We start from the raw sequence: 22,201 nt of genomic DNA, 5'->3' as shown, positions 1-22,201 counted from the left end.
AGTCCTGAATATTCATTAGAAGGACTGATGATGAGGCTGAAACTCCAATACTTTGGCCATCTGATGTGAAGAACTGACTCATTTGAAAAGACCCTGATGGTGGGAAAGATTGAAGGTAGGAGGAGGAGACGACAAGAGGATGAGATGGTTGGATGGGATCACTGACTCAATGGACATGACTTTGGGTAAATTCCGGGAGTTGGTGATGGACAGGGAGGCCTGGTGTGCTGCAGTCCACGGGGTCGCAAAGAGTCGGACACGACTGAGTGACTGAACTGAACTGAACTGAGGGTTGCTGTGCTATGGCAAATAGATTTGGAAACAATGGAAACAGTGACAGACTTTATTTTCTTGGACTGCAAAATCACTGCAGGTTGTGACTGCAGCCATGAAATTAAAAGACACTTGCTCCTTGGAAGGAAAGCTATGACTAATCTGCTGCTGCTGCTGCTGCTAAGTTGCTTCAGTCATGTCCAACTCTGTTTGACCTCATAGACGGCAGCCCACCAGGCTCCCCCGTCCCTGGGATTCTCCAGGCAAGAACACTGGAGTGGGTTGCCATTTCCTTCTCCAATACATGAAAGTGAAAACTGAAAGTGAAGTCGCTCAGTCGTGTCCGACTCTTAGTGACCCCATGGACTGCAGCCCACCAGGCTCTTCTGTCCATGGGATCTTCCAGGCAAGAGTACTGGAGTGGAGTGCCATTGCCTTCTCAGATGACTAACCTAGACAGCATATTAAAAAGCAGAGACATTACTTTGCCAACAAAGGTCCATCTAGTCAAAGCTATGGTTTTTCCAGTAGTCATGTATGGATATGAGAGTTAAATCATAAAGAAGGTTGAGTGCCTCAGAATCGATGCCTTCGAACTGTAGTGCTGGAGAAGACTTAGACAGCAAGGAGATCAAACCAGTCAATTCTAAAGGCAATCAACCCTGGAATATTCAGTGGAAGGACTGATGCTGAAACTGAAATTCCATTACTGTGTCCACCCGTTTCCAAGAGCCAGCTCTTTAGAAAAGAGCCTGATGCTGGGAAAGACTGAAGGCTGGAGGAGAAGAGGATGACAGAGGATGAGCTGGTTGGATGGCATCATCACTGAGTCAATGGACATGAGTTTGAGCAAGCTCCAGGAGATGATGAAGGACAGGGAAGCCTGGCATTCTGCAGTCCTTGGGATCGCAAAGGGTTGGACACGACTGATTGACTGAACACCGACGGTTGCTGTTCAGAGAACAGAACAGAGAAGGGGCAAGATTGGAAGCAGAGATCAATTGACAGTACACTGTAATAGACATGTTATGTAAGATATTATGAGAGATTTACCAATTGAGGTGATAAGTGACTGGATTTACATATTTCCTTCTGGAGGAGCTATCAGAACCAACATTTATAGTTCAAACTGACAGGAATTGTTGACTGTCTGGATATGAAATGTTAATCAAAAAGGAAAGTCAACTCCAAGGTTTTATGGCCTGAATAACTTGGTGGATGCTGGAGATATGTTGCTTGGTTAGAGAACAATGAAGGAGAATAGGTTTGGGCAAGCTGTTGAAAAAAATAGAGATTCCAGATTTAAATACTACTAGAAATCTTAAAGCATTTTAAGAAGAAAAAGAAAATCAGGTGGATATAGCAGTCTAGAAATCAAGGGAGACTTGAATAGAGCTGAAGATATAGTTTTGGAAATTTTCAGTAAAGAAGTAACATTTATGGTGAAAAGAACTGAGAAAGCTCACTGAGAGAGCAAGAAGGTGGCTGAGGACTGAGACTTGGTATATTTCAACATTTAAAAATAAAAAATATTTGGCAAAGATAAGCAGGGTAGGAGGAAAACAGGAGAGTGGACTGGAAAAACTGGAGAGAACAAAAAGTAGGGTTATATGGTAATCATAATTACAAGATTGGTATAAGTGTTATGGACTGAATTTTGTGTGCCCTCCCACCTTTGCCAAATACATATGTTGAAGCTCTAGCCCCCAATATGACTGTATTTTGAGACAGGGCCCTTATAGAAATAATTAAAATTAAAAGAAATCATAAGGGTAGATGGGCCCTAATGCACTAGGACTGGCATCCTTAGAAGAGAAAGACACACCATTGCTTTCTGGCTCTCCTTGACTGTGTATAGCGAGAAAAAGCCACATGAGGACACAGGGAGAAGGTAGCCATCAGCATGTGAAGAAGAAAGTCCTGCTGGCACCTTGATCTTGGATTTTGAGCTTTCAGAACTGTGAGAAAATAATGTCTATTGCAGATTTATGAAAAAGTGCACAACATCTCTAATCATCAGGGCAATGTGAATCAAAACCACAATCAGGTATCAGTTCACAGCTGTTAGGATGGCTGATATTGAAAAGATAAAGACTGGCAGTGATTAAGACTACACACTTCCAATGCAGGGGGTGTAGGTTCAATCCCTGGTTGGGGAACTAAGAACCCACAGGTTGCACAGCACAGCCAAAAATTTCTAAAAACTAAATAATAAAATACAAAATTGAAAAAAAGATAAGTGTTAGGGAGGATAAAGAGAAAAGGGAACCCTTGCACACTGTTGGAGAGAAAGTAAATCAGTACAGCCATTATGGAAATCAGTACAGATGTTCCCTAAAACAGAACTACCATTTGATTCAGAAATCCTACTTCTGGGCATATATCCAAAGAAATAGAAATCAGGATCTTGAAGATATGTCTGTATTCCCATGTTCAATATAGCAGTATTCATAAGAGGCAAGACATGGAAACAGCCTATCTTCCTACAGATGAATGGATAAAAGAAAGGAATCCTGCCATTTACAACATGCATGGAACTGGAAGATGTTAGGCTAAGCAAAATAAGCAACATACAGAAAAAGAAATATTGCACAATATCACTTATATGTATAATTTAAAAGAGTCATACTCATAGAGGCAAAGAGTAGGATGGTGGTTGCCAGGAGCAGGAGGGAGGAAAAATGTGGAGGTGTTGGTAAAAGGGTACAGAGATTCAGTTATTCTGGATGAATAAATTCTGGATATCAAATATACAGCATGGTGACAACAGTTAATACTGTACTGTATACCTGAAATTCACTAAGAGGCTAGACTTTAAATCTTCTACACACACACACACACACACACACACACACACACAGTGGCTATGTAGAGGTGATAGATAATGTTAGCTTAACTCTGGTGGCCATTTCTCAGTGCATATGTATATTTAACAAAATATCAAGTGGTACTCTTTAAACATACAATTTTTAAATGTCAATGGTATCTCAATAAACCTACTAAAAAATGAGTATCTGTTGTTTAAGCTACCCAGTCTGTAGTATCTCATTGTGACCACTCATGTTGACTACTAGACTAGGTGAAAAACTATGGGGATAGCAATATGAACTGTAGACAAGAGATTTAAGTCATATTAAATAGTTGTAGAATTTAAAAAACTTAGAAAGTGACACTTATGAGGGATAAAAGGTGAGCAAAGAACGTTGTAAAATTTTAAGCAGGATGACTCAGAAGATGACAGTGTCATTAAAATAGTGAGTGCAGAGAAAGAAGCACACTTGAAACAGAAAAATGGATGCTAAGCACACAAGGGAAACTTTTTTTAGGAAGTATTATAAATTATAATATAATTATCCAAATTATATTAAATTTGATAGAACAAACAGATGTTAGGGCTAGATACATGAATTTGGAGTCATTAACATAAAGACCAGAGAAGGCAATGGCTCCCCACTCCAGTACTCTTGCCTGGAAAATCCCATGGATGGAGGAGCCTGGTAGGCTGCAGACTGTGGGGTCATGAAGAGTCGGACATGACTGAGTGACTTCACTTTCACGCCCTGGAGAAGGAAATGGCAACCTACTCCAGTGTTCTTGGCTGGAGAATCCCAGGGAAGGGGGAGCCTGGTGGGCTGCCGTCTATGGGGTTTCACAGAGTCAGATACAACTGAAGCGACTTAGCAGCAGCATAAAGATGACTGATGTAGTTATTAGATTTCTTTATTTGTAGAAGACAAAAAAAAAGTGAGAAACTGCAAATAGGAGGCATGAAGAGCCAAAGAAAAGACAAAATATAGAAATATAGGCAAAACAGAGATATAAAATCAGTAGAGTATAGAAGCCAAGCAGTGGGGTTCCTAGAGCAGGTAGTCATTAGCATGCAAAGATATAGAGATTGAGGAGGTGGGGTACTAAGAAAAGGACACTGGTTGGTCACTGAAGATTACTGGTGATTCTGAGGAGAATAGCTTTTGGGGAGTGGTGGCAGCAGAGGTCAGACTACAAAGGATAAAGGGATGTTTAGATGGAAATAAAGCAGAGGTGGAAAGTAGAAGCTATTCTTTCTAAAAGCTTGACAGTGAAGGAAACGACAAAAAGAGAAGTGGCAATGAATATAAAATGTATAGCAGGATCAAAGGTGAAAGTAAAGATATAGACTGGGGAAAAATGAAGGCACTAATTATTTTAAAGTAATCAGATGCTTCAATATTTGTCATATAACATAAAATATAACTTTAGAATATATATTTTTAATTTACTTAATACTTTAATACTAATAAACAACTTAATCTTTCATTAAAATTTATATAAATTAGAATGTATATATTCTAAAAAAAGATATTTGTAAAAGAATATTAATCACTCTTCCAAAATTCAGATGACTACATCAGAACTTCCTTTGAACATGGTCAGGGTCTACAACATAAAGCTTGCATAATGTTCAGTATTTATAACTGATGCCCCCAGACATGGTCCAAACTGGATGTACATGATAATGAATTATGAGGTCAGTGATTTCCTTTTTAGCAATGAATATTATTCTTCAAATGAAAGTTATATGAAAGCCCATCACATGAAATAAAAATAAAAAGAGTTGTTCTGGTTGAATGGAGAAAGTTCTTCTGCGACTTTCTGAAATACCTCTGTGGATTACCAAGAAATAGGTAGAGCACTCTGAAAACCCCTGAAGTATTGAGACAGCAGGCCCCAGAGAAAGAGAATATCTGAGTTATATAATGGGAAAACAAAAAGAAGGTTTCAAAAGTGGGTGTTGACTGAAAGAAGGCTCATTTTTCAACATAAACCCTTTGTAAAATACGGGTAGCCCTTAGAAATATTAGGCCTATTTAAAGATGATACTGAATTTTTTTTCCTTTTTTCTTAATGTGGTTTAAAATGAACAATCTTAAATACATCAAACAGTCTGGGTTTTATATGCTCAGGGAAAGATCACTTTATTTAGTTTTTCTTCCCTACTCATTTTAAATTTTATTTTAAAAGACTAAGATATGTTTGGAAATGTGCATATGAAATCCTATCTGACTCAAATTTGACAATATTGAAATCCTCATTAATTTTAAGGATATGCTAATTTTTACTACCTAAATATATCAGCTTTTAAAGGGTTTGTCATAAAGGAACAAAGAATAAATGCCCTGTTCATATTTATTTCTTACCTTGCTTAATCGGTAAAACTCTATTTCGAAATGATTTGGCTTTCCCTGGATCATGGCTATTTCCACTTCGGTTATATCCACTGAAGCTCGATGAAGAAAATGGCCCATCTGGTTCATCATCAAGTAAATACAGTGAAAGCCCTTCAGCAGCATCTGAAACTTAATATTTAAAAAAAGACTATAATGTTAACATAATTATGCTTTCATAAAAACCAAAAAGGCTGCTTTTAAAACTATGCTCACTCAGTTATTTCACTCTAACATCAAAATTACAAGTTGATTGAAGGAAAAAACATGAATATTTTGAGAACAAACGGTTTATTACATCATTAAATTTTCAGGCTCCACCCATCAACACAAAATTGGATTAAAGATTTACTAAGCATGGCCCCTCACATCAGAACAAGATGCAGTTTCTCCTTCAGTCAGTCTCTCCCATCAGGAAGCTTCCATAAGCCTCTTAGTCTTCTCCATCAGAGGACAGACAGACTGAAAACCACAGTCACAGAAAACTAACCAATCTAATCACATGGACCACAGCCTTGTTTAACTCAATCAAACTATGAGCCATGCCATGTAGGGCCACCCAAGATGGACGGGTCATAGTGGAAAGTTATGACAAAATGTGGTCCACTGCAGAAGGGAATGGCAAACCACTTCAGTATGCTTGCCTTGAGAACCCCATGAACAGTATGAAAAGGCAAAAAGATAGGACACTGAAAGATGAACTCCCCAGGTTGGCAGGTCCCCAATATGCTACTGCAGATCAGTAGAGAAATAACTCCGTAAAGAATGAAGAGACAGAGCCAAAGCAAAAACAACACCCAGCTGTGGATGTGACTGGTGATAGAAGCAAAGTGTGATGCTATAAACAGCAATATTGCATAGGAACCTGGAATGTTAGGACCATGAATCAGGTAAATTGGAAGTGGTCAAACAGGAGATGGCAAGAGTGAACGTCGACATTTTAGGAATCAGAGAACTAAAATGGATTGGAATTGGTGAATTTAACTCACATGACCATTATATCTATTATTGTGGGCAAGAATCCCTTAGAAGAAATGGAGTAGCCATTATAGTCAACAAAAGAGTCTGAAATGCAGTACTTGGATGCAATCTCAAAAACGACAGAATGATCTCTGTTCGTTTCCAAGGCAAACCATTCAATATCACGGTAATCCAAGTCTATGCCCTGACCAGTAATGCTGAAGAAGCTGAAGTTGAACTGTTCTATGAAGACCTACAAGACCTTCTAGAACTAACACCTAAAAAGATGTCCTTTTCATTATAGGGGACTGGAATGCAAAAGTAGGAAGTTAAGAAACACCTGGAGTAACAGGCAAATTTGGCCTTGGGGTACAGAATGAAGCAGGGCAAAGGTTAATAGAGTTTTACCAAGAGAACACAATGGTCATAGCAAACACCCTGTTCCAACAATACGAGAGGAGACTCTACATATGGACATCACCAGTTGGTCAACACCAAAATCAGATTGATTACGTTCTTTGCAGCCAAAGATGGAGATGCTCTGTACAGTCAGCAAAAAGAAGACTGGGACCTGACTGTGGCTCAGATCATGAACTCTTTATTGCCAAACTCAGACTTAAATTGAAGAAAGTAGGGAAAATTACTAGATCATTCAGGTATGACCCAAATCAAATCCCTTACGATTATATAGTGGAAGTAAAAAATAGATTCAATGTATTAGATCTGACAGATAGAGTGCCTGAAGAACTATTGACAGGGGTTTGTGACACTGCACAGTAGACAAGGATCAAGACCATCCCCAAGAAAAAGAAATGCAAAAAAGCAAAATGGCTGTCTGAGGAGGCCTTACAAGTAGATGTGAAAAGAAGAGTATGTAAAAGGCAAAGGAGAAATGGAAAGATATACCCATTTGAATGCAGAGTTCCAAAGAATAGCAAGGAGAGATAAGAAAGCTTTCCTCAGTGATCAGTGCAAAGAAATAGAGGAAAACAATAGAATGGGAGAGATTAGAGATCTCTTCAAAAAAATTAGAGATACCAAGGGAATATCTCATGCGAAGATGGACTCAATAAAGGACAGAAATGGAATAGATCTAACAGGAGCAGAAGATATTAAGAAGAGGTGGCAAGAATACAAAGAAGAACTGTACAAAAAAGGTCTTAATGACCCAGATAATCACGATGGTATGATCACTCACCTAGAGCCAGGCATCCTGAAATGCAAAGTCAAGTGGGCCTTAGGAAGCATCACTACGATCAAAGCTAGTGGAGGTGATGGAATTCCAGTGGAGCTATTTCAAATTCTAAAAGATGATGCTGTGAAAGTGCTGCACTCAATATGCCAGCAAATTTGGAAAACTCAGCAGTGGCCACAGGACTGGAAAAGGTCAGTTTTCATTTTAACCCCAAAGAAAGGCAATGTCAAAGAATGCTCAAACTGCCGCACAATTGCACTCATCCACACGCTAGTAAAGTAATGCTCAAAATTCTCCAAGCCAGTACTTCTAGATGAAGTACTTCCAGATGTTCAAGCTGGATTTAAAAAAGGCAGAGGAACCGGAGATCAAATTGCCAAAATCTATTGGATCATCAAAAAAGCAAGAGATTTCCAGAAAAACATATATTTCTGCTTTATTGACTATGCCAAAGGCTTTGACTGTGTGGATAACAATAAACTGTGGACAATTCTTCAAGAGATGGGAATACCAGACCATGTGACCTGCCTCTTGAGAAATCTGTACACAAGTCAGGAAGCAATAGTTAGAACTGGATATGGAACAACAGACTGGTTCCAAATAGGAAAAGGAGTCTGTAGAGGCTGTATATTGTCACCCTGCTTATTTAACTTATATGCAGAGTACATCATGAGAAACGCTGGGCTGGATGAAGCACAAGCTGGAATCAAGATTGCCAGGAGACATATCAATAACCTCAGATGTGCAGATGACACCACCCTTAAAGCAGAATGTGAAGAACTAAAGAGCCTCTGGATGAAAGTGAAAGAGGAGAGTGAAGAAGTTGGTTTAAAGCTCAACATTCAGAAAACTAAGATCATGGCATCTGGTCCCATCACTTCATGGCAAATAGATGGGGAAACAGTTGAAACAGTGACAGATTTCAGTTTTTCAGCTCCAAAATCACTTCAGATGGTGACTGCAGCATGAGATTCTAAGACACTTAATCCTTGGAAGAAAAGTTATGACCAACCTAGATAGCATATTAAAAAGTAGAGACATCACTGCCAACAAAGGCCCATCTAATCAAACCTATGGTTTTTCCAGTAGTCATGTATGGATGTGACAGTTGGACTATAAAGAAAGCTGAGCACTGAAGAATTGATGCTTTTGAACTGTGGTATTGGAGAAGACTCTTGAGAGTCCCTGGACTGCAAGGAGATCCAACCAGTCCATCCTAAAGGAAATCAGTCCTGAATATTCATTGGAAGAACTGATGCTGAAACTGAAACTAAAACACTTTGGCCACCTGATGCAAAGAGCTGACTCATTTGAACAGACCCTGATGCTGGCAAAGACTGAAGGCAGGAGGAGAAGGGGCCAACAGAGGATGAGATGGTTGGATGCCATCACCAAATCAATGCACATGAGTTTGAGTAAACTGCGGGGGTTGGTGATGGACAGGGAGGCCTGGCGTGCCCCAGTCCATGGGGTCGCAAAGAGTAGGACACAACTGAACTGAAGTAAAACTGAAACTTTCAAGCACAGAATGTCAAAAAATGTTTCCAATGTAACTACTTCTTCACATAATGACTCTTCAATTTTTATGTTGGAAAATACATTGCAGATGAGTGGTCTGAGATATTTCAGATGTTAAAAATCATAAAGTCACATAATTTTAAAGGTAAATTATTTTAAAATTCATCTAGTCTTAACACCCTTACTTTAAAAATAAAGAAACTATGACCTAATATCTTACCTAGGGCCACAGGGATAGAAGAACTAGGGGTAAAATGCAACTTTTCTATATCCAAATCCATTGCCCTTTGCATTATAAGCCACGCTGCCTCTTCTATATCCTCAGTATTTAGCTCAAATACAGATCACCAAAAATAAAAGCCATATTTACCAGGAGATGAGAAAGGAGTGCTCGTCCTGGCATAAGACACTGAGGTATTCTGGTCATTTTTAGGCTGCAGCTTCATTTGCTTCTGTTTCCCTTTTGGACTATAAGTAAAAATACATAATAATGAGCAGTTTTTTTCTAGTAGCAATATGTTATGATAGATAATATGTTACAAAATGCTTAAACTAAGCATAGAAGAAACATAATATAATTTAAATGAAATACTTCAAACTAGTAATAGGACAAAGTTAAATTTCAATCATTAAAAAAATTTTAAAAAAGGTTTTGGTATAGTAAAATTCATATAAACAGAGCTTTAGGTTACCAGCTCCATCTTTATACAGGTTTAAGAGTTCTTAAAAAAAAGAAAACATCTCTTGGGTCTTGAGATTCCCTCAAAGTAGTTAATAAACTTTAAGAAGTAAGGTAATACATACAAAATGTTTTGAAAACTAAACTGCTACATCAATGTAATATACCTAGGAGCTCTGCTACTAGATAACGAACTGCTGCTGCTTCTTAGACGTTTTCTGTACCGTGGCCTTCTCCTCTTCTGACTCTGGATTGCTGACTTATATTCAGAGATGATATTTTTAATACGACTTTCAAATAAGGCAGACAATCGCAGCGTCATGCTATATATCTGCAAAGGTAGAAATTATAGTCTTGTTTTACCAGCTACTTCAATTATATAAAAATAAAAGTTTATAAACATGCTTGAACAATATCAGTATCATCCTTTCAGACATAATATATGTGCTACTTCTACACTTAAAAAATTCTTCCTGAAGAATTAAAACAAGAAACCATTTTCACCTACAAATAATAAGGATTTTAAAAAGAGAATATCCAGTGTTGGGAAGGGTAGGAAAAAACATTCTTATACATTGCCGGTGGATATTTTAACCTGAACAATTTTCTAAAGACAATTGGCTATACATGTCAAAACTCTTAAAATATACACATCCTTTGGCTAATAATTTCTTCACTAGGAATTTATCCTAAGGTAACATCAGAGAATTACACATGCTCATCATGTTCAAGGATGTTAAAGATGTTAGCCACAGCATTATCCATTTAAAGAGAAAAATTAAGAACAACCTGTATCTCTAGCAATAGGATGCTGGTTAAACAACACAAAACCACCTGTATGGTGGAATACAATGGAGACATTAAAACTTCTGTTTTCAAAAAGTAATGATAAAATTGGAAAATATTCATTATATATTTTTAGAAATGCTTCAAAATGTAAAACCTGTAAAAGATATATAAACATTTATAAGTATACATGTAAATGTAGAAAATAAATCTACATTTCTTTTAGAAATATGCAGAAAATATAGGGAAATATAAGAAAAACTATGTGTTCAAAAATCAGTAAAAATTCATTTTATATGAAGTAGAACCGACCATGTATATACCTACTGTGCAACTGATTTTAAAGTTAATCAGATACTAGTGATAAAAAAACATGAAAATTACTTTATTATTCTTAAGATGTGTAAGTTATGTAGAACATTAAAAAGTATTACATTAAATGTGAGTAGGATAAAGTTATAATTTCCCAATATAGTTCACTAATTTGTTATAATAAAGGGAACATAAATATTCAGAGCTAATCTAAATACTTCATATAAATTAATCCTGCCAACCATTTTTATTAAATTATTTATTGAACATATTAAAGAATACTCAAATTTCTACTATTCCTTTCTTTAATTTCTTTTTGGCAAATATAGGTGTTATTTAAGAGTAAAGAAGAGGCAAGTAGGAGAAAGCAAGAGGGGCAGCTTAATTTCTCTTTAATGCTTGCTTGATGATAAACTGTTTCAGAGAAAGTTTAGAAAATCAAACTTTACAAACTACATTAGAATGACAGTACATACTTGTTTAGCAATTTTAAAACTGGTTATAGAAAACTGCCTCATATATAACTAAATGCTTAGGTAATTAATCCACCTAATAATGGTTCTTCATACCCGTGACTTTTTATTAGAGGTGTAAGCTTTGGAGTTGCTGAATATTTGGCGAACATCCTTATAAAATTCCAGAGGACTACCATAGTTTCCTGTTTCCAATGTTTCTTTCACAGTGCTGAAGTCCATAGGAGTGTCTATAACATCATGATAATCCTACAGAGAAGAATGTGTTATTAAACACAAAGGCAAAGTAACAATACTATACAAAACAATGGGACTGAGATTTGCATCACCATGAAATAAATATACTGCTCTTTAATCTGCACTTACTTCTTCCTATCTCCCAAATCATCTATTTAACAGAGGTCTTTTGGTGGCTCAGCGAAATAGTAGGGTTCTGTGGAAGAGCCTTAGCCCTCACCCTTCAATGAAAAAACATTATGACTCTCTCAAGGGACAGAGCAGAAAATTCAGAGCCACTGACTTCATCACTACATAGTTTAGAGTATAGTTGAAAATAGGAAGCTAATTTGTGACATCAAATTATTTAATTCTGTGTGAATAATCCCATTTTCTACTTTCATTGAGCAATTTGCCAGGGAGTTGGCATGAGGGCATTCTCCCTAAACTGTCATTGGTTGAAGGTTATGATCAAATCAGTCATGTCTGTGTATTTCTTTTTGATTTTTAATAAATGTGACACTTTTGCTTCATCTAAAGTCTTCAGTCTCAGATTCATAATTAGTTTGATTTTTGTTTGGTTGACCAAAAAGTTCCTTCAAGTTTTTTGTAACACCTTATGAAAGACCCAGACAAACTTTGGCCAACCCAATAGTTAAAGATGGGAGAAGATTCTCTCTATTTTAGCCTAAATATTTCAAGTTTACTTAAGATGTTCCTAGGGTTATCATATGGAACTACATCTGGAATTTATATCTTATATATACCACTACCACCAGTAATAAACATGTTTTGGAGTGAAAACCATAGCCAATATTAACTCCTTCATCCTGTTTAGAATCATTAAGAAGTGAAAGCACATTTCTCTCAAAAGAGAAGCCAAAGGGCCATAAGACGGGGCAGAAGAAAGGTATTATAAAAAGAGGGCAAAAATATTTTTCTAAGTACAAGAAAACACAATTGATCTTATTGCATTAATATATTTTCAATTTTTTGGTTTAAATAAAAAAAGTGTATTCCAATATAATATGGTTTATGAAACAAAGATTTCTCATAGAGAAAAATTATAGGTAACTTGTATAACATGATGGCCAAAACTCAAAAGACCCACTCAGCCGGCTGAATGAAGTCCTACTCAGAATAATCAGCTGCAATTACAGACATAGTTATGTTGTGCAATTGATGTTTTCTACTCTGCTGCAGTAGCTTTAGACCTATAGAAACAAACATCTGCCTATATGCTATGATGAACTCTTGAGAACATGCGTTATTAAAAAAAAAAAAAAAAAGTAACAACAACCAAAAACTTAAGCAAAGATAAAAAGGCAGTGAGCAAAGTTGGAAAATAGCTTTACAAATTACAAAAGGTTTATTAACAGTATGGACATTTTAAAAAGTAAAATAATACAAAAACAATCAGAACATATATACCTTTTAAGAAACTACTACACATACCTCACAAAGAGATGAATCTTGTTGTTGTCCTGGAATAACAGACTCAGAGGATTCACCCTCTTGCTCTTGATGGCCCTATTAGGGTAAAAAAGATATATTGTGTTTCAAAACTACCACAACAAAATATCAAAATTTATAATGCAATTATGATCTAATGCACAAAGATCCATAAATTGGAATGTTTTTACTGACTATAATTTAAGATGAAGGAACAATTCTACATTCACCATTCTCTATTATGAAAAACACAGGACTAATTTATTCTACCTAAATCCACTACAAAAAACAAATCAAGCTTTGTTGAACATAATTTTGATCCTTATTCGAATGACATTTTTCCCCAACAGAAACCTGTGTATATCGAGAAAATACTGATGCTTGCTAATTTCAGAGGATGGTCTGATGGTATTTCTGAAATATTGCTGTATCATTTTTCTGAAAAAGTTAAAACAGATTTGCTATCTGTAATAAAGGTTATTCAACATATAAATAGATAAACTCCTAGAAAAGGTATCCTATAATTTAAAGATCTCATGCTTTTACCTTTGATGAAAAGTAATATGGTATACTGGTTACTCAATAAGTGACCATATTGAATAACATGTTTATTACAAATTACATAAGGCTGACATACGTTATGAATGGACTTGAGTGTGTAGGAGTATATTAGAAGTTAGCAAAAAGCATTAAATAAATATCCAAAATAAAAGCAGGAAGGAAATGCAAAGATATTTAGATTAAAATTTGATTTACAACTGTGTATTTATACACAAAGTATGTCAGCCATTTTAAAAAGTCAGGACTAATCACACTACTCACTTTCATAATTCAGAGATGCACTAACAAAGAAGAAGGAAGGAAAGAAGAAAGGGGAGGAAGAGCTCTTAACTAGACCTTAGTACAGTCATTTATGGAAAATTAAAATACATATTGGTAATTATTTAAATAACTATGCTTACTGGGTAGGAAAGAGGATCAGATGGTTGTCGAAATGGCTCTGAGTCTTCACGTTCATAAATGAGGCCCAACAGTTCTTTGCACTGTTTTCTCCAAGCATCAGGATTACACCTTAAAGACTGCCTTCTGCCTCGGCATTTGACCTGTAGATTTTTAAAGAAGTATATTTAAAAGCTTTTTCCTGAAGTCTTTATTGATTTTTCTCCTATCTTCCTAATGTTAATATATCTATATAAGATAGAGTACCTGATAGGGCCCACATGGGGTCTCATTGATAAGATGGCTCATTATGTTGACCTTGCAAACAAAGAATAAATCACAGTGATCTGTGAGACTGACCAAATTTCCCAAATGGCATCCTGTTATCTCACTGGTGCCTATCTTCTCAAAGCTGCAAGACCACCAGATTCCAGACCTCCAGCTATGTGACCATCCCTTCAGAGAATTTTTCATTGGTGGACTCCATCAGAAAGGAAGAAGGTTGTTTCTCCTTAAGAGCCAGTCACCCTCTCTTTTCCCTCTAATAAATTTCCTTTTCTTGCCTGACTGCCCAGCTAGCTCACTCTGTTTTTCTCTGCACTTGCCTTGTATTCTGGTACCGAAACCCGAGAGGGAAGATCCACCACAAACTGGGTGGGCTCCTCTCACGAGCCCACCTGCAGTGGTCCCCTCCCTTGGACCTTGCTGAGAAACTGAGATGAGCTCTGGAACGGGACTCTCCACTTGCCTTGCTGGATTGACAATCACACACCAGCCCACATTTCATCCATTGGTTACAAGGGTGAGTGAAATCCCATTCCCTCAGATCCTCTCTCTTTCACTTGGTTTCCAAGTCCTAAGGCTAGGTGGGAGGATCCCCATGGCCCTAAGGGCCTCAGCCTTGTGCCCCGTCTGACTTTGAAATAGGGAATGCCCATTTCAAAGCAGACTATTATTACTCTCTGAGCAAGTCCTGAGAACGGGGATGCCTTTTCTCTTGGACCTTGCTCCTTGCTTTCTCTTGCCCTCGTCTAACCTCCCTATTCTGCTGAAATGGGAAATTCTCAATCTGAGCCCTCAAAATCTACTCCTCTAAAATGCCTTCTATGAAATCTAAAAAGTCTTGGGCTTCCAAGGGGCGATAAAACCAAAAAGACTTATTTACTATTCTAACACTGTCTGGCCACAATACAGATTAATAACAGGTCCCAATGGCCAGAAAATGGAACTCTCAATTATAATATTCTATGGGACCTCAGTAACTTTTGCAGCTGCAATGGCAAGTGGTTCAGTTCAGTTCAGTTGCTCAGTCATATCTGACTTTTTGCGACCCCATGAATTGCAGCATGCCAGGCCTCCCTGTCCATCACCAACTTCTGGAGTTCACCCAAACTCATGTCCATTGAGTCAGGGATGCCATGCAGCCATCTCATCCTCTGTTGTCCCCTTCTCCTCCTGCCCCCAATCCCTCCCAGCATCTGGGTCTTTTCCAATGAGTCAATTCTTTGCATACTGAAAAGCAGAGACATTACTTTGCCAATAAAGGTCCGTCTAGTTAAGGGTATAGCTTTTCCAGTGGTCATGTATGGATGTGAGATTTGGACTGTGAAGAAAGCTGAGCACTGAAGAACTGATGCTTTTGAACTGTGGTGTTGGAGAAGACTCTTGAGAGTCCCTTGGACCGCAAGGAAATCCAACCACTCCATTCTAAAGGAGATCAGTCCTGGGATTTCTTTGGAAAGAATGATGCTGAAGCTGAAACTCCAGTACTTTGGCCACCTCATGCGAAGAGTTGACTCATTGGAAAAGACTCTGATGCTGGGAGGGATTGGGGGCAGGAGGAAAAGGGGATGACAGAGGATGAGATGGCTGGAGGGCATCACCGACTCGATGGATGTGAGTTTGAGTGAATTTCAGCAGTTGGTGATGGACAGGGAGGCCTGGCGTAGTGAGATTCATGGGGTTGCAAAGAGTCGGACACAACTGAGCAACTGAACTGAACTGAACTCTTCATATGAGGTGGCCAAAGTATTGGAGTTTCAGCTTTAGCATCTGTCCTTCCAATGAACACCCAGGACTGATCTCTTTTAGAATGGACTGGTTGGATGTCCTTGCAGTCCAAGGACTCTTGTCTTTTTTTTTTAATATATTTATTTTAATTGGAGGTTAATTACTTTACAATATTGAATTGGTTTTGCCATACATCAATGTTCAGGCTCCTTGCTCTTCACTCTCGACCCTCTCTGTGTGAATCCTGTTCTACTTCTCAAATACTCTTAGCCTACTCTGGGCCACATCCTCCTAATACAATGTCTCCCCATCCCTGTTCAGACTTTTCTTCTTCCTTCAACCCTTCTGACCACAGCTCACTCCCTATCGCTCCCAACCCTCTTGCAGCCACTCCAGATCCAGTTCCACCATCTCCAACCTATGTCCTCTCCTCCCTCCCTCCCTCTCAAGCAGGCCACTGCCACTGCCAAGCTCCCAAACCCCTCCCCAGCCTGTGCCTGAGATAAGTTCTGAGACCTCAGCCTCACCCTTGACCCCGAGGGTCCCAAGGCTTTACCCTGACCTCCCTAGATCTCCTTCCTGTACCTGGTCCTGAACAACTTTAAACAGGAAACTTCACCATAGGACCGCGCTCCTTCCCCTGCTCCACTCCTCCCTTTATGGGAAGTAGCTGGAGCAGAAGGAATTGTTTGGGTTCATGTCCCATTCTCCGTCACAGATCTATCTCACATTGAAAAGCGTCTTGGCTCCTTCTCCTTAGACCCAGTTAATTATCTAAAAGAATTCAAATATCTTACCCAGGCTTATGACTTAACTTGGCATGATATTTACACTATCCTTTCTTCCACTTTAGAGAAGAGAATACCAGACCACCTGACCTGCCTCTTGAGAAACCTGTGTGCAGGTCAGGAAGCAACAGTTAGAACTGGACATGGAACAACAGACTGGTTCCAAATAGGAAAAGGAGTATGTCAAGGCTGTATATTGTCACCCTGCTTATTTAACTTATATGCAGAGTACATCATGAGAAACGCTGGGCTGGAAGAAGCACAAGCTGGAATCAAGGTTGCCGGAAGAAATAGCAATAACCTCAGATATGCAGATGACACCACTCTTACGGCAGAAAGTGAAGAGGAACTAAAAAGCCTGTTGAGGAAAGTGAAAGAGGAGAGTGAAAAAGTTCGCTTAAAGCTCAACATTCAGAAAACGAAGATCATGGCATCTGGTCCCATCACTTCATGGGAAATAGATGGGGAAACAGTGGAAACAGTGTCAGACTTTATTTTGGGGGGCTCCCAAATCACTGCAGATGGTGATTGCAGCCATGAAATTAAAAGACGCTTACTCCTTGGAAGGAAAGTTATGACCAACCAAGATAGCATATTGAAAAGCAGAGATTACTTTGCCAACACAGGTCCATCTAGTCAAGGGTATGGTTTTTCCTGTGGTCATTTATGGATGTGAGAGTTGGACTGTGAAGAAAGCTGAGCACCGAAGAACTGATGCTTTTGAACAGTGGTGTTGGAGAAGACTCTTGAGTGTCCCTTGGACTGCAAGGAGATCCATCTAGTCCATTCTGAAGGAGATCAGCCCTGGGATTTCTTTGGAAGGAATGATGCTAAAGCTGAAACTCCAGTACTTTGGCCACCTCAAGTGAAGAGTTGACCCACTGCAAAAGACTCGGATGCTGGGAGGGATTGGGGGCAGGAGGAGAAGGGGACGACAGAGGATGAGATGGCATCACCAACTCGATGGACGTGAGTTTGTGAACTCTGGGAGTTGGTGACGGACAGGGAGGCCTTGCGTGCTGATTCATGGGGTCAGAAACAGTCGGACACAACTGAGTGAGCGAACTGAACTAAAGCATGTAGGGGCAATGGCTGTCCCCTGAGAAGATCCCAACTGGGATTATCAGGAAGGGAGACCTGGATGAGCAGCCTGTAATCACATGGCTGCTTGTCTCATTGTGGGCCTTCCAAAGGCGGGGCATAAAGCCATCAATTTTGATAAGCTCCAGGAAATAACTCAGTTTGGTTCAGTTCAGTTCAGTCGCTCATTCGTGTCCGACTCTTTGCGACCCCATGAATCCCAGCATGCCAGGCCTCCCTGTCCATCACCAACTGCCAGAGTTCACTCAGACTCACGTCCATCGAGTCAGTGATGCCATCCAGCCATCTCATCCTCGGTCGTCCCCTTCTCCTCCTGCCCCCAATCCCTTCCAGCATCAGAGTCTTTTCCAATGAGTCAACTCTTCGCATGAGGTGGCCAAAGTACTGGAGTTTCAGCTTTAGCATCATTCCTTCCAAAGAAATCCTAGGGCTGATCTCCTTCAGAATGGACTGGTTGGATCTTCTTGCAGTCCATGTGATTCTCAAGCATCTTCTCCAACACCACAGTTCAAAAGCAGCAATTCTTCGGCGCTCAGCCTTCTTCACAGTCCAACTCTCACATCCATACGTGACTACTGGAAAAACCATAGCCTTGACTAGACGGACCTTAGTCGGCAAAGTAATGTCTCTGCTTTTGAATATGCTATCTTGGTTGGTCATAACTTTTCTTCCAAGGAGTAAGCGTCTTTTAATTTCATGGCTGCACTCACCATCTGCAATGATTTTGGAGCCCCAAAAATTAAAGTCTGACACTGTTTCCACTGTTTCCCCATCTATTTCCCATGAAGTGATGGGACCGGATACCATGATATTTGTTTTCTGAATGTTGAGCTTTAAGCCAACTTGTTCACTCTCCTCTTTCACTTTCATCAACAGGCTTTTTAGTTCCTCTTCACTTTCTGCCATAAGGGTGGTGTCATCTGCATATCTGAGGTTATTGATATTTCTCCTGGCAATCTTTTAGTTAGTGCATTCAAATTAGGTTCTAATGAAAGTCAGTTTTTAATTCAGAGCTGTTTATTTTGTTCTATTGGTCTATAAAGTGAAGTCGCTCAGTCATGCCTGACTCTTTGTGACCCCATGGACAGTAGCCTGCACCAAGCTCCTCTGTCCATGGGATTTTCAAGGCATGAGTACTGGAGTGGGTTGCCATTTCCTTCTCCAGGGAATCTTCCCAACCCAGGGATCGAACCTAGGTCTCTCACATTGTAGACAGACGCTTTACCGTCTGAGCCACCAGGGAAGTGTATGCATCCTCATAAAAACAAGCAGAAAAAAATCATCATAAAAACAGATGTATAGACCAAAAGAACAAAATAAATTGCTCTGAATTAAACCCACATATATGTGGTCTACTGATTTTCAAGACAGTGACAAGAATAATGAGTAAATGGTAGTCCCTCATATAAATGGTGTTCTGAAAACTGGATAGCCACATGTGAAAGAATGAAATTAGATTCATATGTCATACCACATGTAAAAATAAACTGAAAATTAATTGAAAATTTAAACATAAGATTGAAACCATAAGTCTTCTAGCAGAAAACAGGGAAGAAGCTGCTTGATGTTGATGTTGGCAATGATATTTTTGGATGTTATGCCAAAAGTACAGAAAACAAAAGCAAAACTAAACAAGTGCGATTACATCCAACTAAAGAGCTTCTGCATAGTAAAGGACACAATCAATAAAAGAAAAGGTAACTAATGGAATGACAGGAAAGAGTTGCAAACATATCTGTAAGAGGTTAGTATGCAAAATACATAGGTTACTTCTAAAACCCAATAGCAAAGAAACAAATAATTCAGTTTCAAAATGGGCAAAGTACCAAATAGATATTTCTCTGCAGATGACATACCAATGGCCAACAGATATGTGAAAATGAGCTCAGTATCACTGATCATTAGAAAATAAAAACCAAAACCACAGTGAGAAGTCAACTTGCGCCTAGGATTTTTATTATTATCAAAGAAGACAAAAGATAAGAAGTGTTGGCAAGAATATAATTTATGGAAAAATTTCCCACCATTATAATAAACTGTATGGAAGTCTCAAAAAATAATTATATTGTCTTTATACAAACTAATTGTGTAATCAAAAAATAAAAGTTAATGGCAATGTATATTAAAATCATTTACAATATTCAAATGAAAAAAATTTAAATTTTAATGAGGTACTTAACTATAATTAACATCAACCTTAACACTTAAAATGATCATCTATAATTTTTTTATCATAATATTAAGTGATGCTGTCTAGAATTTCTGACAGCATCAATAAGATGCTTTATCACATAGATAGGTTAAGAGCAAACTGCAAGAACAGATCTGACTGCTTTTTTTCCTTTCTAACCACTTAAGAAATTCTTTTCTTGCAATTTAATACAATTTGAAGAGCTCAATCTATTTTTGTTATATGTGTGTAATTATTCTTTTAGTGGCTCTTTTGTTTCTTGGATAAATGTTGAAAAATTTTGTAATGATGCTGGCAGATTTTAAACAGTATAGGACTTTTTTCACATTATACATTTCAAAATAATTATCAAGATTTTTCTCAAATATAGGCACAGTGTCTTCTCTAGCCTTTTGAATATATTTGTATGTGTGTGTATGTATATAACACACATAGTCATATATGCTTATATACATATAAGGTGAAGTGAAGTCACTCAATACACTCACTGATTCACGAAGAGTCAGTTCAACTCTTTGTGACCCCATGGACTGTAGCCTACCAAGCTCCTCCATCCATGGAATTTTCCAGGCAAGAGTTCTGGAATGGACTGCCATTTCCTTCTCCAGGGGATCTTCCCAACCCATAGATCGAACCCAGGTCTCCTGCATTGCAGACAGATGCTTTACCGTCTGAGCCACCAGGGAAGCCCCTATATATATAAGTACATATTATATATACGTGTGTGTGTGTTGGTGGCACTATCAAGTTTATATACAGTCTGTGCCCTATGGTATTTACAGTTTATTTATTAGGAACTGATCTTACTGATAACAAATGTTATAGAACATAACCAAAAAAGCAGATTAAACTGTAATACATATCAATGGGTGGGAATTGAAAAGAATTTTAAAATAAATTATCACCTGGAGAAAAAGATAACAATATAAGAAGTCAAGCTAGAATTGTGTCCAACACAAAATTTTATGAAGGAAAAATTATTTCACAGACAGTAAATGAATTTCCAAAAATGTACATCTGGACAATAGCGAGTTGAAGATTGGAATCCAGGACAATGTCCCCTCTATTCTCACATATTAATGCTACCTAGTGGACGTTTATGTGCCTGTATATCCAGTCTTCCTCTGCTGCACACATACAGAAACCTTTCTAGGAACTGTGTCTTCTTTTAACATCCCTATAAGACAAGCTCTTCAACTCATTTTGCACAAATTTTTAGAATGCACATTCTCTCAAACAGTACCACCATGTTTACTTTTTCTTGGCAGCAGCAAATTGGATTTAGCCTTTGGATCTCATAGTTCCAATTCCAGATTGTCAGAGCGAACACTGCCTTTAAATAACTCAAGGGCTAGACAAAAACCCAGCACAATTTCTAGCCAGGTTAACTGAAGCACTACAAAAATATACAAAATTAGACCTCACTTCAGCAGAGGGCACTATTGTCCTTAACACCCATCTCCCAGTCTTCCCCAGATATCCAAAAGAAACTAAAAAAGGCAGAAGGCCCTCAAACCACTCAACAAGACCTTATAAATTTCAATTCAGTTCAGTTCAGTCGCTCAGTCATGTCTGACTCTTTGCGACCCCATGAATTGCAGCTCGCCAGGCCTCCCTGTCCATCACCAACTCCTGGAGTTATTTAGCCTTTACGATTTTCAAAAACCAGGAAGAACAGCTAAAGTTAGAGAAGGCCCAAAGAGATCAGGCCAAATACCACCTTTTAGGCACTGCCCTAATGGCTCCAAGCCTCCATCAACCAACAAAGAAAGGAAGCCACCTGGGCCCTGCTTCAAATGCAGCAAAGAAAGCCACTGGGTCTCCTCATGCCTAAAGCCAAGGCCCTCTTTAGGTCCATGTCCCAGCTGTGGCATAAAGGGACATTGGAAGGTCGACTGCCCAAATTCCCTTCCAGGGATCCAGATATCTCTTCCTGGTCTTCAGCAGGAGTCCTCCAACCCAGCTTTTCCCAGCCTACTCGGATTCGCTACTGAAGACTGAAGGTGCTCAGGACCCCAGTCCCCCAAACTCTCATCACCCCTACGGAGCCCCAGGGTAACTCTTAGAGTGGCAGGTAAGCCAATCTCCTTTCTCATTGACACAG

At 38.6% G+C, this 22,201-nt stretch overlaps 1 protein-coding gene across 1 annotated transcript in view; it reads right to left on the bottom strand.

Moving 5' to 3' along the window:
• The window catches only part of BRWD3 (bromodomain and WD repeat domain containing 3), a 155,668-nt gene that overhangs the window by 8,774 nt on the left and 124,693 nt on the right, over positions 1 to 22,201 (bottom strand). The window contains exons 35-40 of the mRNA XM_040265636.1: positions 14,031 to 14,171; positions 13,072 to 13,146; positions 11,497 to 11,649; positions 9,997 to 10,160; positions 9,521 to 9,618; positions 5,451 to 5,609 (exon numbers count right to left, since the gene is read on the bottom strand). Coding sequence (XP_040121570.1) covers positions 5,451 to 5,609; positions 9,521 to 9,618; positions 9,997 to 10,160; positions 11,497 to 11,649; positions 13,072 to 13,146; positions 14,031 to 14,171 — 790 coding nt within the window. The remainder of the gene's footprint in view (positions 1 to 5,450; positions 5,610 to 9,520; positions 9,619 to 9,996; positions 10,161 to 11,496; positions 11,650 to 13,071; positions 13,147 to 14,030; positions 14,172 to 22,201) is intronic.

Source organism: Oryx dammah, unplaced genomic scaffold, assembly GCF_014754425.2.
Source record: "Oryx dammah isolate SB20612 unplaced genomic scaffold, SCBI_Odam_1.1 HiC_scaffold_23, whole genome shotgun sequence".
Taxonomy (NCBI): domain Eukaryota; kingdom Metazoa; phylum Chordata; class Mammalia; order Artiodactyla; family Bovidae; genus Oryx; species Oryx dammah.
The sequence above is the reverse complement of the archived record's forward strand: the minus strand, read 5'-3'. Positions and strand labels throughout refer to the sequence as shown.